We start from the raw sequence: 17,354 nt of genomic DNA on the forward strand, positions 1-17,354 counted from the left end.
GAGGGCTCCAGGCCGCAAGCACTCTGGCGTGTTTGGAAATGAAGAAATTCTTCCTACTGTCTGTTCATTCATTCATTCAATCGTATTTATTGAGTGCTCGCTGCATGCGGCACACTGTACTAAATGCTTGGAGAGTACAATTCAGCAACAAATAGAGACAACCCTACCCAACAACGGGCTCACGGTCTAGGTTCAGGTCAAGCATGGCCTATGGGGAAGTAGTTCGGGGACTTCGGCCTAAAAAAATCGCTGGAGCGATACTCGAGCACCCACTGGGCCTCGTGCCAGGTGGAGCTGGAGTGCCCGACTGGCCTGGAACACCTGGCTCCCTTCCCCGCCACCTCACCAGGGGCTGGAGAATCCCCGGGCTGGCGGCTGCCCCGAGGTCTGGGCAGGGGGCCACCGTTGTCCGGGCCGGCCGGGAGTTCTGCTCATCGACTGCTGGAACTAGGAGAGCCCTCGGCCCCCGCTGACTGGCTACTGAGAGCTCACCTCCTTCAAGAGGCCTTCCCAGACTGAGCCTCCCTTTCCCTCTGCGCTCCTCCCCTTCCCCCCAGCAAGGTGCTCATTTATATATATTATTTATTACCCTATTTATAATAATAATAATAATAATGTTGGCATTTGCTAAGCCCTTACTATGTGCGGAGCGCTGTTCTAAGCGTTGGGTTAGATACAGGGTCATCAGATTGTCCCACGTGAGGCTCACAGTCTTAATCCCCATTTTCCAGAGGAGGGAACTGAGGCCTAGAGAAGTGAAGTGACTGGCCCCCAGTCACACAGTTGACAAGTGGCAGAGCCGGGATTCGAACCCATGACCTCCGACTCCCAAGCCCAGGGTCTTTCCACTGAGCCACGCTGCTTATTGTTAATGAGGTGTACATCTCCTTGATTCTATTTATCTTGGTGATGTTGTCTTGTTTTGTTCTGTTTTGCTCTGCTGTCTTCCCTGTTTGGACTGTGAGCCCGTTACTGGGCAGGGATGGTCTCTATCTGTGGCCGAATTGTCCATTCCATTCACTCATTCATTCATTCACTAGTATTTATTGAGCGCTTACTACGCGCAGAGCACTGGACTAAGCGCTTGGAATGGACAATTCGGCCACAGGTAGAGACCATCCCTGCCAAATGACGGGCTCACGGTCTAACTGGGGGAGACAGAGGGACAAAACCAAGACAACATAATCACCATAAATAATAATAATAATGATGTTGGTATTTGTTAAGCGCTTACTACGTGCAGACCACTGTTCTAAGCGCTGGGGTAGATACAGGGTAATCAGGTTGTCCCACTTGAGGCTCACAGTTAATCCCCCTTTTACAGATGAGGGAACTGAGGCACAGAGAAGTGAAGTGACTTGCCCACGGTCACACAGCTGACAAGTGGCAGAGCTGGGATTCGAACCCATGATCAAGGGGATGGACACCTCATTAACAAAATAAATAGGGTAATAAAAATATATACAAATGAGCACAGTGCTGAAGGGAGGGGGAGGAGCAGAGGGACGGGGTGCTCTGCACTTAGGATGCACTCAATCCTACGATTGAATGGACGAACGAATTGGCTGCCAAGATGAAGGCCGTCGGGAGGCAGCCAATGAGAAGCCTCGCTTTCCTGGGCCCATACGAGATCAGCCAATCGGGTTGCAGTTCCTAACCGGGAGGGCGGGGCTTCGTCCGGACGGTCCAATAGCCACCGAGGGATCAAGTATCTGGCGACGGCGGTGGGCGGGGCTTAGTCCGGCTCGGCGGGCGGGCCCCCATTGGAGGCGGGGAAAGGGGCGTGGTCATGGCCGCCCCTAGGGCTCCTATTGGCTGGAAAGAGGAGGGCGGGGGCCGCTTCTCGGGCTCCTATTGGCTGGAGGGAGGATGACGGACGTGGCGGGGCGGCCTGGCCGGGGCTGAGCCGCTTTCCACCGTCGTCGGCGGGCGCCTGGTGGAGGTGAGAGCAGATTCTGGTTTTTTCCCCTTCCTTTCCCCGGACGCTGTTAATAATAATAATAATGATAATAATCATCATGATGGTATTTGTTAAGCGCTTACTATGTGCCAAGCACTGTCCTAAGCGCTGGGAAGGATACAAGGTGATCAGGTGGTCCCCCGTGGGGCTCCCCGTCTTCACCCCCATTTTCCAGATGAGGTCACTGAGGCCCAGGGAAGTGACTGGCTCGAAGTCACCCAGCTGACAAGCGGCTGAGCCTGGATTCGAACCCATGACCTCTGACTCCCAAGCCCGGGCTCTTGCCACTGAGCCCCGCTGCTGCTCTGTTCTCTGTTGTGATAATAATGTTGGTATTTGTTAAGCGCTTACTAAGTGCAGAGCACTGTTCTAAGCGCTGGGGGAGAGACAGGGTCATCAGGTTGTCCCACGTGGGGCTCACAGTTTGAATCCCCATTTTACAGATGAGATGTCAAACGGCAGGGACTGTCTCTATCTGTTGCCGACTTGTTCATTCCAAGCGCTTAGTACAGTGCTCTGCACATAGTAAGCGCTCAATAAATACTATTGAATGAATGAATGAAAGTGGCAGAGCCGGGATTCGAACCCATGACCTCTGACTCCCAAGTCCGGGCTCTTTCCACTGAGTCACGCTGCTTCTCACTGTTGTTCTCTGTAGTGTGCTCCCCCAAAGCGTTTAGTACAGTATAAAGTAGTAACGATAATAATGACGATGGCATTTGTTAAGCGCTTACTATGTGCCGAGCACTGTTCTAAGCGCTGGGGAAATACAAGGTCATCAGGTTGTCCTACGTAGAGAAGTGGTGGAAAGAGGCCCGGGCTTGGGAGTCTGAGGTGGTGGGTTCTGATCCCGGCTCTGCCACTTTCATTCATTCATTCATTCATTCATTCAAAGCTGGGTGACTTTGGGCAAGTGCCTTGACTTCTCGGGGGCCTCAGTGACCTCATCTGGAAAATGGGGATGAAGACTGGGAACCCCACGTGGGACAACCTGATCACCTTGTATTCCCTCCCCAGCGCTTAGAACAGTGCTTTGCACATAGTCAGTGCTTAATAATAATAATAATTTTGGTATTTGTTAAGCGCTTACTATGTGCCGAGCACTGTACTAAGCGCTGGGGTAGACACAGGGGAATCAGGTTGTCCCACGTGGGGCTCACAGTCTTAATCCCCATTTTACAGATGAGGTAACTGAGGCACCGAGAAGTGAAGTGACTTGCCCAAAGTCACACAGCTGACAAGTGGCAGAGCCGGGGTTCGAACCCATGACCTCTGCCTCCAAAGCCCGTGCTCTTTTCCACTGAGCCACGCTTAACAAATGGCATCAGTATTATTATTATCATTAATGCCCTGGTGGCTGTTATTCGAGAGGAGTGGGGAGAGAGAGAGAGAGAGACACTGTGGCTTTGGGATCCCTGGGAAATCTTGACGATAGGAGAGACCCAGAGAAGGTGAGTAGTGGATTTTGGATCCGGACTCATGGAGAGTGTCACTTTAATTTCCCACCAGCCACACAAATTTCAGCTTTACAGAAATTTGGCCCTGTGGCCTGGGGGGGTGGCTTTGTCCTTTGGAAAACGAGTGGGATTGATTTGACAGGGAATGATTAGTTATGTGTGCCCCAGGAGCCTCCCTGGCCCAAGGGCATGGGGGTGGGCTTGGCACCAGGGAGCAGGATTGGGACCTTTCCTGTGTGTGGGTGTGTGTGAGGAAGAGAGATTTCATTGAGCAATAATTCAGTATCTATCAAGCAATAATAATAATAATGTTAGTATTTGTTAAGCGCTTACTGTGTGCAGAGCACTGTTCTAAGCGCTGGCGTAGATACAGGGTAATCAGGGTGTCCCACGTGAGGCTCACAGTTAATCCCCATTTTACAGACGAGGTAACTGAGGCATAGAGAAGTTAAGTGACTTGCCCACAGTCACACAGCTGACGAGTGGCAGAGCCGGGATTCGAACACTTGATCTCTGACTCCCGAGCCCCGGTTCTTTCCACTGAGCCTCGCTGCTTCTCTAATAAATGGTATTTATTGAATACTAACTGTAGGAGGTAGGAAGAGGAGAGCTGAGCGAGTGCCTTAAAGCTGATGGTTAAGAATTTCTGGTTGATGCGAGGACGGATGGGCAACTCTGTGTGTATGAGAGAGAGAGAGAGATTTCAGCTGAGCAGTAATTCAGTATCCATCAAGCAATAAATGGTATTTATTGAGTACCAACTGTGTGCAGGGAGCACTGTACGAAACTCCCGAGAGAGTAAAATATAACAGAGTAGTATAGACGATCCCTAAGCTTACAGATTAGAGGGGGAGGCAGACATTAAAATAAATCGTAGAGGGATAAGGACGTAAGTGCCGAGGGGTAGGAGGAGAAGTGACTGTCATGGGGAAGAGCCCTGAGTGCAGAGGGGGACTTAGAAGGGGGGGCTTAGACAGGGACATGAGGACTTTGTTAGGGAGGAGATGTGGTTTGAGTAGGATCTGGAATTCAGGGAGAGATGCGGTCTATTGGCTACGAAGGGAGAGGGGATTCCAAGCCAGAGGGAAGACCACGGGCGCGGTGTCGGTGGTGAGGCAGTCGAGATTGCGACCGAGAGGGAAAGTTGGTGTTAGGGGATGAAATCTGTGGGTTGGGTTGTGGTATGAGATCAGCGAGGTGAGGTAGGATGAGGAGAGCTAATTGAGTGCCTTAAAACTGATGGTTAATAATAATAATGCTGGTATTCATTAAGCGCTTACTATGTGCTGAGCACTGTTCTAAGCGCTGGGGTAGATATCAGGTTGTGCCACGTGGGGCTCACAGTCTTCATCCCCATTTGGCAGATGGGGGTCACTGAGGCACCGAGAAGTGAAGTGACTTGCCCAAAGTCACGCAGCTGACAGAGCCGGGATTCGAACCCATGACCTCCGACTCCCAAGCCCGGGCTCTTTCCGCTGAGCCACACTGCTCCTGATGCGAGGACGGATGGGCAGCCTTTGGAGGTTTTTCAGGATGGGGAGACTGCCGTTTTTCAGAAAAAATGGGCTGTGCGGCAGAGTGAGGTATGGACTGGAGAAGGGAGAGACAGGAGGCAGGGAGGTCATCGGCGAGGAGGTCGATGCAGTAAACAAGGTGGGAAGTAAGTGCATGGACTAGCGGGGCACGGTTTGGGTGAAGAGGAAGGGATGGATTGTAGAAACGTTGAGAAGGCAGAACTAATAGGATTTGGTGACAAAAATCAAATTTGAATTTTTTGGACTGTGTTAACAGGAACGTCCTCTAGACTGTAAGCTCATAGTGGGCAGGGAACACGTCTACCGACTCTGTTATATTTTCCTCTGCCAAGCGCTTAGTAGTTCAGTGCTCCGCCCACGTAAACGCTCAATAAATATAACTGATTGATGGATCCTTCTGTCTTTCCCTTCCCTTCTCTTCCCTCCTCCGTGGGCTGTGTACTGGACGTAGAAGCATTGAACAGTGAGTTTGGCACCCTCACGACCACCCATAAGGCAGGGAGAGGGGAAGAATGATTCTCCTCCCTCTTTAAAATGAGGAAATCAAAGGACTTTGGCAAGATTACGCAGCAGATAGAAATAGCCAATAGTATTGGAGTTCCAGCTGTGTGCGGAGCACTTTACTTAGGGCTTGGGAGAGTACCAAAGAAGCAGCGTGGCCCAGTGGCTAGAGCACAGGCCTGGGAGTCAGAAGGTCGTGGGTTCTAATCCCGCCTCCGCCACTTGTGTGCTGTGTGACCTTGGCCAGGTCACTTCACTTTTCTGTACCTCGGTTACCTCGCCTGCAAAACGGGGATTGAGAGTGTGAGCCCCATGTGGGGCAGGAACCGTGTCCAACCTGATTATCTTGTATCTACCTCAGTGCTTAGAACAGTGCTTTATTATTATTATGGTATTTGTTAAGTGCTTACTATGTACCAAGCACTGTTCTAAGCTCCGGCACATACTAAGCGCTTAACAAATACCATAATTAATTACCAAAGCGTTAGTAAGAGAAGCAGCCTGGCTTAGTGGAAAGAGCCCGGGCTTGGGAGTCGGAGGTCTTGGGTTCTAATCCCGGCTATGTGACTTTGGGTGAGGCACTTAATTTCTCTGTGCCTCAGTGACCTCATCTGTAAAAGTAGGGATTAAGACTGTGAGCCCCATGGGGGGCAACCTGATGACGTTGTATCTACCCTGGCACTTAGAACAGTGCTTTGCACATAGTAAGGGCTTAACAAGTACCATAAAAATTATTATTAGTATACACAATGGCTACCCTCAAGGAGTTTGCAGTCTAGCGAGGAAGCAGCAGTAGGGCCTAAGGGAACGCAGGCCTGGGCATGGGAGACCTGGGTTCTAATCCCGGCTCTGCCACTTGCCTGCTGGGTGACTTTGAGTGAGTCACTTAACTTCTCTCTGCCTCAGTTTCCTCACCTGTAAAAGGAGGCAATACCTCCCTGAAGACTGCGTGCCTCGTGTGGGACAGGAACTGTATCTGACCTGATTATCTTGTGTCTTCTTATTACAGTGCTTGCACATGGTAAGTGCTTAATAAATATCACAATTGCTTAATATAAGTATCAATTTACCGAAAGGAGGAAGAAAGAAAGTGGATCGGGAGGCCAGTGAGTGCTCAAGTTGTAAGGTGGGCACAAAAGTGCCCCAGGTAGACCTTACTCCTAGGCCAGTGACCCTTTCGCACTACTTTCTTTAACCCATCCCGGAGTTTTAAAATGTAAAAGAAATAATTTTCAGGTGGATTTAATTTTTTTCTTTTCCCCAGGGACAGCATTGGCGAGGGACACCTCAGTGAGTTCTCACGACAGGTACGGATTTGATCCACGGAAGAGCAATGTAATTTCCATTTGCCGTTCTGGCCTGCTGTCCTGAGGAGGTCTCATCGGCTGCACGCGGGGCACGAGCCCTCTGAAAGGGGAAGCCTTCGAAGGCTACGTGTAGCCGTGGTAAATGGCCTGGCAACTCTTCCCACCCAAAGGTTGCCCGTAGCTCAATTACTTTGTTCTCCATCCAAGGCACTGACAGGCCCTGGTCCCTGGGGTAAAAGTCTTCATTCCTTGACACTCTCTTCTGTGTAATCTTGAAGTAGGGCTGGGCCCTGGCTTGTCTTGTCCCCTTTTTATGTGATTAAGGGAAGAGTGCAGAATACTTTTGGCTCAGGTGTTCTGATGAGCCCCTCTGTAGATAAAATCTGTTAGGATCTGGTGAATTTTTTGTTGTTGTTGTTGTTATGGTATTTAAGTGCCTACTTTGGGCCAGGCACTGTACTGAGCGCCGGGTTAGATACGAAGTTGTCAGGTTGGACACGGTCCCTTTCCCGCAAGGGGCTCAGTCTTAATCCCCATTTTCGGATGAGGTACCTGAAGCACAGAGAAGTGAAGTTAGAGAAGCAGCGTGGCTCAGTGGAAAGAGCATGGGCTTTGGAGTCAGGGCTCATGAGTTCGAATCCCAGCTCTGCCACTTGTCGGCTGTGTGACTGTGGGCAAGTCACTTAACTTCTCTGTGCCTCAGTTCCCTCATCTGTAAAATGGGGATTAAGACTGTGAGCCCCACGTGGGACAACCTGATTCCCCTATGTCTACCCCAGCGCTTAGAACAGTGCTCGGCACATAGTAAGCGCTTAACAAATACCAACATTGCCCAAGGTCACACAGCAGACAAGTGGCGGAGCCAGGAATAATAACCAAGAAAGACCAAGTGCCCATCGTGGCGATCAAACTCTAAAGGTAGAGGTTATATGAGTGAGCTGATGTTTGGGGCAAAGACACGGACACAGAGTGCCAGGGAGCCAAAGGACTTGGATTCTAATCCCGGCTCCTCCGCTTGCCTGCTGTATGACCTTGGGCAAGACACTGAACCTCTCTGTGCCTCAGTTTCCTCATCTTCAAAGTGGGGATTCAATACCTCTTCTCCCTCCTACTTCGACTGTGAGCCCCATGTGGGACAGGAACCGTGTCCAACCTGATCGGCTTGGATCTACTTCAGCGCTCAGAAGAGGCCTTGAAACCTAGTGAACGCTTAACAGATACCATCCAAAAACCTCTAAAATACCCCCACAACCTTCAGGTCTCCAAACCCATCGACACATTGTCCTCTTCGGTTTCTAACCCAGGACGTTGGCCCGAGCCGACCGCCCGCACCCCGTTGAAGCTCGTCCTCAGCCGGCCATGGACGCGGATGTGACCTCCCGACCCGTTCCTCACCCCTATTGGCCTCGGGACCTGCTGCTTGAACACTACCAGCCCAACGACAAGGCCATGTGGCAGATCCTCGCCTACCTCTTTTTCTTCTCTGGGGCCTTGTGGGGAGCAACCTGGCTACTGGCTGGCTGGCGGGGGGTGGCCGTGGCACCCATCGGATTCTGGCGCCGCCTGGTTATCGGCTGGTTCGCCTTTTGCAGCTTCATCCACGGGGTGATCGAAGGCTGGTTTTCTCTGTACTATCGGGACATCCCTGGAGACCGCTCCTTCTTATCTCAGCTCTGTGAGTCACCTCTCTCCTTGGGCCGCCCTGACCGCCTCCCGAGGAGGTGACGGGGAGATCTGTTGGAGAGCCAGCCTGGTAACTGTAGCTGAAGATCTTAGGGTCGTTCATCCAGATCTGGGGGGTTCGTGGTTCAAATGTGGAACCTTGCAAAGCCTTATACTAAGTGCTTGGGAGAGTACAATTTAACAGTAAACAGATACAGTCCCTGTCCACAATGAATTTACTGTCTAGAGCTGTGTACTAAGCGCTGGGGAGTGTACAGTATAGTAGTTGGAAGACACGTTTCCCTGCCCACAGTGAGCTATAGTCTAAAGAAGCAATATGGCCTAGTGGATATAGCATGGGTTTGGACCTGGGTTCTACTCCTGGCTCCGCCACTTGTCTGCTGTGTGAGCTTGGCCAAGTCACTTCACTTCTCTACGCCTCAGTTACCTCATCTGTAAAATGAGGATTAAGACTGCGAGCCCTATGAGGGACCTGGACTGTGTCCATTCTGATTGGCTCGTATCTACCCCAGCGCTTAAGGTGTCTGGCACATGGGAAGTGCTTAAAAAATACCATTAAAAATATGGATATAAATTATGGATATATACGTAAGTGCTGTGGGCTGAGAGAGGGGTGAGTAAAGGGAGCAAATCCACGTGGAAGGGTGATGCAGAAGGGAGTGGGAGAAGAGGAAATGAGGTCTTAGTTGGGGAAGGCCTCTTGGAGGAGGTGGTCAGTTGGGTACGCAGTTGGAGGGCGTTCCCGGCCATAGGCAGAACGTGAGAGAGAGGTCGGTGGCTAGATAGACGAGATGGAGGTACAGTGAGTAGGTTGGCATCAGAGGAGCGAGTGAGAGGCCCAACCCCTGCTGGGACCTTTGGAAGATGAAGACGTTGACTTCCCTGGGGGGTGGGAATGGACATGATGGACAAGTGTCAGTTGCAGAGTAATCATTAACGCTGTGGCATGTGGAAGAACGTGATTTATTTCTGTGATTTCCTTAATTTTTCACTCCTTTAGGGCTATTGTCAGGAGCCTCTAGGCCCCATTTTGGAGTGGAGCAGGCCTTTGGGGTGCTTGGTCGTGGAGTAGGGGCGGTTAGCACCTCTTTCACAACACAAAGTTAAGGCTTTTTCCTGTTTCCTTTGCCTCCAGGGAAAGAATATTCCAAAGGCGACAGCAGATACCTCATGTGAGTGATCTGACATCAACATTCCAGGCTCCTAGCTCCATCTTGGGCTTCCCGCCTGGCCTTCTTCTGGACTCGCCATGGGAATGTAGGGTGGGGGTGGGGGTGGGTTGGCCCCGTCCCCTTAGATTGGGGGATACAGAGGGTCCACTGCACCTTCTCACAGGCTTTCTCCACTGTGGTGGCCAGAGCCTTTTGTGACCCTGAAGCCCCCGAGAAATCCCATTTCGGGAGGGAGTGGGGCGGCTAGGAAACAGCGACCGAGGGTCAGGGTTCTCTCGCTGCCATGGCCTGAGGAGGTTTGAGGAGAGCAGCGAGGTCGCAGCGCGGAGGAAGCGACGGGGATGGCCGGACGGGGCCTGGGCCGTTCCTCATCGGGGGCCTCTTTCCGAGCACAGAGCTGACAACTTCATGGTGTGCATGGAGACGGTGACCGCGCTGACCTGGGGACCCCTCAGCCTCTGGGCCATGGTGGCCTTCCTCCGCCGCCACCCCCAGCGTTACCTGCTGCAGCTTGTCATCTCCTTGGGTGAGCCTCTGGGGGGATTTGGGGCAGGATAGATGGAGCATGTGGGTAGGGCTAGAGGCAACAAGAGTTCTGGTGGGGCCCAGGGAAATTCTGCTACCCTAATACTTGGACTATTTGTTTAGCGCCTACTATGTGCCTAGCACTATTCTAAGCGCTGGGGGTAGATGCAAGATAATCAGGTCCCATACGGGGCTCGCAGTCTAAGTAGAAGGGAGATCGGACATTGAATCCCACTTTGCAGATGAGCGAACTGGAGAGAGGTTAAATGACGTGTTCCGGGTCTCAGAGCAGGTCCGTGGCAGAACCAGGATTAGAATCCAGGTCTTCTGACTCTCAGGCCCAGGCTCTTTCCACTAGGCCATGCTGCTTCTCAGCTAGCTGTCTCTGAAGGCAGGTGGATGCCCCACTGTCTCATCGTTTTGTGGACTTAGAGTTGATTTGGGCTAGAACTGGGTCAGAAAGCGGGCACACCGTAGTGATCCCGCACTTCTTTGGGGTTCTAGGGGGGACTCATCTGCTTCTTAGTCTTTGGCATCCACTAGGGTCCGCCTGGACCTTTTGGATGGCTGCTGGTGGGAGCTCGCTCCCCCAAGAGAGCTCTGGGTGAGGCTGGTGCCAACCCAAACCCAAGGGGGTTCAGCCTCGGACTGCAGGAGGTCCCACCCGCCAACAGCGCCCGCCCTGGTTTCGGACTCCCGGGTGCCACCCAGGTCGAGGAGGCCTGGAGGTCTCCCCTAAAGTGTGCCTCTGTGTAGAGAAGCAGCGTGGCTCAGTGGAAAGAGCCCGGGCTTGGGAGTCAGAGGTCATGAGTTTGATTCCCAGCTCTGCCTCTTGCCAGCTGTGTGACTGTGGGCAAGTCACTTCTGTATGCCCCAGTTACCTCATCTGTAAAATGGAGATTAAGACTGTGAGCCTCCCGTGGGACAACCTGATTACCCTGTATCTACCCCAGCGCTTAGAACAGTGCTCTGTACATAGTAAGTGCTTAACAAACACCAACATTATTATTATTATTACCCCCAATAGGTCAGATGTACGGTGACGTGCTCTACTTTTTCACTGAGTACCGGGAAGGTTTCCAGCATAGTGAGATGGGCCACCCGATCTACTTCTGGTTCTATTTCGTCTTCCTGAATGCCGTGTGGATTGTCATCCCCGCTGTCCTCTTCCTTGACTCCTGGACCCACCTCACGCAGGCTCAAAGAGCCCTGGACTCCCCTGCCCGTCCCAAGGGCAAGCAACATTAATGGCCGCGTGGATGGGTGGAGGCTGATGCTTGCTCTTGTTCTTCCTGGGGATTCTTCACACTGGCAATGGGAATCAGCGGGTACTTCAAGTTCTGAAAAGTCCCATTGCTCAACTGGGGCTATTTTTAATGGGTAACTGAAGCAAGATTATGTTTTTCTTTCTCTGTCTCTCTTTCACATACACACCCCCACACACACACGTTTCATCTTTTTGGATTGTGCTGTGTAGGTTGCTGTTTGGGTGCTTAGTCTAGGTCAGTCAGTCGTATTTATTGAGCGCTTACTGTGAGAGGGCACTGAACCTAAGCACTTGGAGAATACACTATAAAAATAAAAAGACACATTCCCTGCCCACAATGTGCGTACAGTCAACGGCATTTCACTGAGCATTTTCCAGATGATTCTCTGTGCAAGGAACAACCAGATGGGGTCACACCCCAAAAATGTGAAACCTCCCACTGATTGCCAAGTTCTACACAACATCCCTTCTCTCCTCTGTTTTATGGCTGAGGATTGCCTCTTACCCCCCGATGCACCGCTCCTTCCCAACTCTTCCCGAACTCTACTTGTGACGGAGCCTCAGCCACCTCACGTCCAAGTGTCCACGGGGGTGATTGGATGGTGGCCTTGTACACCCGAAAATGGGAGCAATTCCCCCTGCCTCACTACATTCCTTTAATTTAGAAGCTCTGCCCTGCAAGGGGAGAGGAGGGGTAGGCAGCAGTATTAATGAGACCTTTGTTTTTCAGCCCTGTGGGTGCCCTCTCCTCAGCTAGTGAATGCTGTCCTGGTGACACTACGCGTTTATGTGTGTGTCTGTGTGTATCTGCGTGTGTGTGTTGTGGGGAGGGGAGAAAATACTGATCAGATTCAGCTCCTCAGTAATCTACTCCCTGGTCGCTATTTCTGAGCTGTGTGGTATAAATATACAGATGTGGTATAAGTATATTTATTTTTTACAACCCATGGCCTTCTTATAGTCTCCAGCATCTATGCCATTTTAAAATTGGAAATAAAAACAATTAAACGAAGCCTCCACCGGACTCTGGTCATCCTTGGGCAGTAGTGATTCTGGCAGGCTCGGTCCCAGGTGAGATAATCCATGAGGAAGAGGTGGCCAGACTCCTCAGCCTTGAATTTTCAGCCCATTTCTTTGTCCCTGGGCAGTGGGAGTGTAGGGAGGAATGTTCCAGCTGGCACTGCATAACCTGCTTCTTACTGGAACCTGGACTTCAGAGCCTTAGGAAAGCAGGCTCACAACAAGGTCTTATGGCATTTAAACACTTAGTATGTATCAAGCCCTGGGGTCGATATATGATAATAATGGTAATTGTTAAGCGCTTACTATGTGCTGAGCACTGTTCTAAGCACTGGGATAGATACAAGTTAATCATGTTGGACACAGTCCCTGTCCCACGTGGGGCTCACACCCTCTGCTCCTCCCTCTCTCTCCCTCCCCTCAGCCCTGTGCTCATTTGAATATATTTTTATTACCCTATTTATTTTGTTAATGAGGTGTACATCCCCTTGATTCTATTTATTGCTATTGTCATGTTTTTGTCCGTCTGTCTCCCCCAATTAGACTGTGAGCCCGTCAGTGGGCAGGGATTGTCTCTATCGTTGCTGAATTGTACATTCCAAGTGCTTAGTTGAGTGCTCTGCACATGGTAAGCGCTCAATAAATACTATTGAATGAATGAATGAATTAATCCCCATTCTATAGATGAGGTAACTGCCCCAAATCACACAGCAGATATATGGCGGAGCTGGGATTATTCATTCATTCATTCAGTTGTATTTATTGAGCGCTTACTATGTGCAGAGCACTGTACTAAGAGCTTGGAATGTACAATTTGGCAACAGATAGAGATAATCCCTGCCCAATGACGGGCTCACAGTCTGAACGGGGAAGACAGACAAAACAAAAGAGCACAAAATAAGTAGTCTGGCGTAGATATCATCAAGATAAATAGAATCATAGATATATACACATCATTAATAAAATAGAGTAATAAATAATATACACAAATATGCACAGTGCTGTGGGGAGGGGAAGGGAGAAGAGCAGAGGGCGGGAGAAGGGGGGATGGGAGGGGAGGAGGAGTAGAGGGAAAGGGAGGGCTCAGTCTGGAAAGGCCTCCTGGAGGAGGTGAGCTCTCAGTAGGGCTTTGAAGAGGGGAAGAGTTAGTTTGGTGGAGGTGAGGAGGGAAGGCGTTCCAGGACAGCGGTGGGACAGATGCAAACGAGGGACCGTGAGGAGGTGAGCGGAGTGTACGGGGCGAGAAGTAGAAGGAGAGAAGGGAGGTGAGGTAGGAGGGGGCAAGGTGATGGAGAGCTTTGAAGCCAAAGACGCTTCTGACTCCCAGGCCCATGCTCTATCCACTAAGTCATGCTGCTTCAGATACAGTCCCTGTCCCTTATATAAAGGGGTGGGGGGGTGAGGGGAGGACAGTATTTAATCCCCATTTTACAAATAAGGGAATTGAAGTCTAGGGAAGTTAAGTAAATTGCCCGAGGTCTCACAGCAGGCAAGTGGCAGGGCTGGGATTAGGACCCCTTGACTCCCAGGACTGGGCTCTTTCCACTAGGTCATGGTACTAAATTGTTAGTGAGAGTGTGGGATATAGGGCGGAAAACCACTAATGTGTATTTGATTGTATTTATCGAGCACTTACTATGTGCAAAGCACTATACTAAGCCCTTGGAAAGCACTATTCAACAACAAATAGAGACAAGTCCTACCCAACAATGGGTTCACAGTCTAGAAAGGGGGAAAAAAATAATGGCATTTGTTAAGTGCTTACTGTGTGCCAAGCACCGGTCTAAATCCTGGGGTAGGTACAAGTTAAGCAGGTTGTCCCACTTGGGGCTCACAGTCTTAATCCCCATTATACAGATGAGGTCACTGAAGCCCAGAGAAGTGAAGTGGCTTGCCCAAGCTCACACAGCAGACAAGTGGAAGAGTCCGGATTAGAACCCACATCCTCTGGCTCCCAAGCCTGAGCTCTTTCCACTAAGCTATGGAGAAGAAGAACTGAGAACTGAGGCACAGAGAAGTGATTTGGCCAAGGTCGCTCAGCAGCCGAGTGGTACAGTAGGAATTAGAACCTAGATCCTCTACGTCCCAGGCTCATGCTTTTTCTACTAGGCTATGCTGTTCTTCTAAAGTAAATATATTAAAACAGACATAGCAAAATAGACAACTTATTGGATTGGATTTAATGCCATGTTTTCAGATTTTGGACCAGTCATTTAATGCAGGACGTACATGCCCTGACCACGTGCTTCGGGGAGAGGGAGGCAGATGAGCAGTAGCCCAGGGATTCTTTGGTCACTTCACCCCCTTCCCCACCCAACAAAAAGGCTCTCTTTTCATTTATTCATTCATCAGTATTTATTGAGCACTTACTATGTGCAGAACGCTTGGAATGTACAATTCGGCAACAGATAGAGACAATCCCTGCCCAATGACGGGCTCACGGTCTAATCGGGGGAGACGGACGGACAAAAACAAGACAACGTAATCACGATAAATAGAATCAAGGGGATGGACACCTCATTAACAAAATAAAGAGGGTAATAAAAATATATTCAAATGAGCACAGTGCTGAGGGGAGGGGAAGGGAGAGGAGCAGAGGGAAAGGGGGCTTAGAGGAGGGGAGGTGAAGGGGGAGCAGAGAGGGAGCAGAGAGGGAGCAGAGGGAAAAAGGGAAGCTCAGTTCACGCTTCGGCAAGAATGTTTCCCAGCTACAGGACTCTGTGCTTCATGCCGAAGGTTCATCCTACCAACAGGTACAAGAATGAGCCGCAGTTCTGCTGACTATCTGTGGTATTCGAGCACCTGTAGTACAGAGAGCACCGTACCGACCACTTGGGAGAGAAGAGTAGGCTCAGCAGACAAGATGGAGGATCTTACGATCTAGTGGGAGAGACGGATATTAAATCATTTTCAGAGAGGAGGAAGAATAAACTATGAAATTAGTTCCTTGTGGGCAGGGATTGGGTCTACTCTCCCAAATGCTTAACAAAGTGCCCGGCATGCAGCAAATGATCAATAAATACCAACCATTGATGAAATTTAGGGGGTTATTGGGGGTCTATATAGGGGGATGTGGGGGCTATAGCATGTGGGAGAAGGGGAATCTGGTTGTCTGGGTTGTGATATCCAGAAGGAACAGGAACCAAAAAAGTCGAGAGAGGCAGCGTGGCTCTGTGGAAACAGCAGGGGCTTGGGAGCCACAGGACGTGGGTTCTAATCCTCGCTCCGCCACCTGTCAGCTCTGTGACTTTGGGCAAGTCACTTGACTTCTCGGTGCCTCAGTTACCTCATCTGTAAAATGGGGATGAAGACTGTGAGCCTCACATGGGACAATCTGATGACCCTGTATCTACCCCAGTGCTTAGAACAGTGCTTGGCCACATTAATACCCACATTATTATTATTAACAAATACCATTATTATTAGTAGTACTAGTAGGGACTCTTCTAGACTGTGAGCCCGTTCGTCTCTGTTGTCGAACTGTGCTTGCCAAGCACTTAGGACAGTGTTCTGCACATCGTAAGCGCTCAATAAAGATGATCAAATGAATGATGATGATGATGTTGGTATTCGTTAAGCGCTTACTACGTGCCGAGCACTGTTCTAAGCGCTAGGGTAGATACAGCGTGGCTCAGTGGAAAGAGCACGGGCTTTGGAGTCAGAGGTCATGAGTTCGAATCCCAGCTCTGCCACTCGTCAGCTGTGTGACGGTGGGCAAGTCACTTAACTTCTCTGGGCCTCAGTTACCTCATCTGTAAAATGGGGATTAAGACTGTGAGCCCCATGTGGGACAACCTGATTCCCCTATGTCTACCCCAGCGCTTAGAACAGTGCTCTGCATATAGTAAGCACTTAAATACCAACATTAGTATTATTATTATTATTTTTATACAAGGTCATCAGGTGGTCCCACGTGGGGTTTGCAGTCTTCATCCCCATTTGACAGATGAGGTCACTGAGGCACCGAGAATAATAATAATGTTGGTATTTGTTAAGTGCTTACTATGTGCAGAGCACTGTTCTAAGCGCTGGGGTACATACAGGGTAATCAGGTTGTCCCACGGGAGGCTCACAGCCTTCATCCCCATTTTACAGATGAGGCAACTGAGGCCCAGAGAAGTGAAGTGACTTGCCGGAAGTCACCCAGCTGATAGGTGGCGGAGCCGGGATTAGAACCCATGACCTCTGATTCCCAAACCCGGGCTCTTGCCACTGAGCCACTGATTCCTGAGAAAAGAAGGGGGGGAAAAAAAAGCGGGGCCTCCCTCGAAGCTCAGTGGAAAGAGCCTGGGCTTGGGAGTCAGAGGTCATGGGTTCGAATCCCGGCTCTGCCCCTTGTCAGCTGGGGGACTGGGGGCAAGTCACTTCATTCATTCAATAGTATTTATTGAGCGCTTACTATGTGCAGAGCACTGTACTAAGCGCTTGGAATGAACAAGTCGGCAACAGATACAGTCCCTGCCGTTTGACGGGTCTCTGGGCCTCAGTGACCTCATCTGGAAAACGGGGATGAAGAGTGGGAGCCTCATGTGGGACAACCTGATGGCTCTGGATCTCCCCCAGCGCTTAGAACAGTGCTCTGCACATAGTAGGTGCTTAACAAATACCCACATTATGATGATGATGATGATGATGATGATGATGATGAAGTCCCTCCCGGCGGCAAAGCCCGAGTCGTCCGCAAGGGGGCGCCGGTTAGCAGAGGTCAGCGCTCCCCTCCCCCCCCACCCCCCAGCCTCGTTTCCGCTTTGGCCACCGGATGTGAGCGCGTCAGAGGGGCGAGCGCTTCCGGTGGCGGCCGAGGGGGCGAAGGGGGCGCCCCTCCCCCCTCCCCAGCGCCCAGGTCGGGCGCGCGTGCGCAGTGGGCAGCGGGTCGCGTGCCGCGGGCTCGCGCCCCGGCCAACGGTCGCCCGCCCGCCCGCCCGCC

The 17,354-nt window shown here is 50.9% G+C and overlaps 1 protein-coding gene across 1 annotated transcript; it reads left to right on the top strand.

The window, feature by feature from the left end:
- The first annotated feature begins 1,878 nt into the window (after window positions 1-1,878).
- On the top strand, window positions 1,879-12,419 carry LOC100082141 (EBP cholestenol delta-isomerase). Its single transcript, XM_029067201.1, has 6 exons — window positions 1,879-1,942; window positions 6,718-6,760; window positions 8,065-8,435; window positions 9,579-9,615; window positions 10,011-10,141; window positions 11,168-12,419. The coding sequence occupies exons 3-6, from the start codon at window positions 8,120-8,122 to the stop codon at window positions 11,386-11,388; spliced, it is 705 nt and encodes a 234-aa protein (XP_028923034.1). The 5' UTR covers window positions 1,879-1,942; window positions 6,718-6,760; window positions 8,065-8,119; the 3' UTR covers window positions 11,389-12,419.
- The last annotated feature ends 4,935 nt before the right edge of the window (window positions 12,420-17,354 follow it).

Source organism: Ornithorhynchus anatinus, chromosome 6, assembly GCF_004115215.2.
Source record: "Ornithorhynchus anatinus isolate Pmale09 chromosome 6, mOrnAna1.pri.v4, whole genome shotgun sequence".
In the NCBI taxonomy this organism is placed as follows: domain Eukaryota; kingdom Metazoa; phylum Chordata; class Mammalia; order Monotremata; family Ornithorhynchidae; genus Ornithorhynchus; species Ornithorhynchus anatinus.

Coding starts and splice junctions, on each gene's coding strand:
- LOC100082141 (XM_029067201.1), top strand. CDS start 8,120: ATGGACGCGGATGTGACCTCCCGACCCGTTCCTCACCCCTATTGGCCT. Junction 8,436..9,578: donor CTCCTTCTTATCTCAGCTCT/GTGAGTCACCTC, acceptor CTTTGCCTCCAG/GGAAAGAATATTCCAAAGGC. Junction 10,142..11,167: donor GCAGCTTGTCATCTCCTTGG/GTGAGCCTCTGG, acceptor TACCCCCAATAG/GTCAGATGTACGGTGACGTG.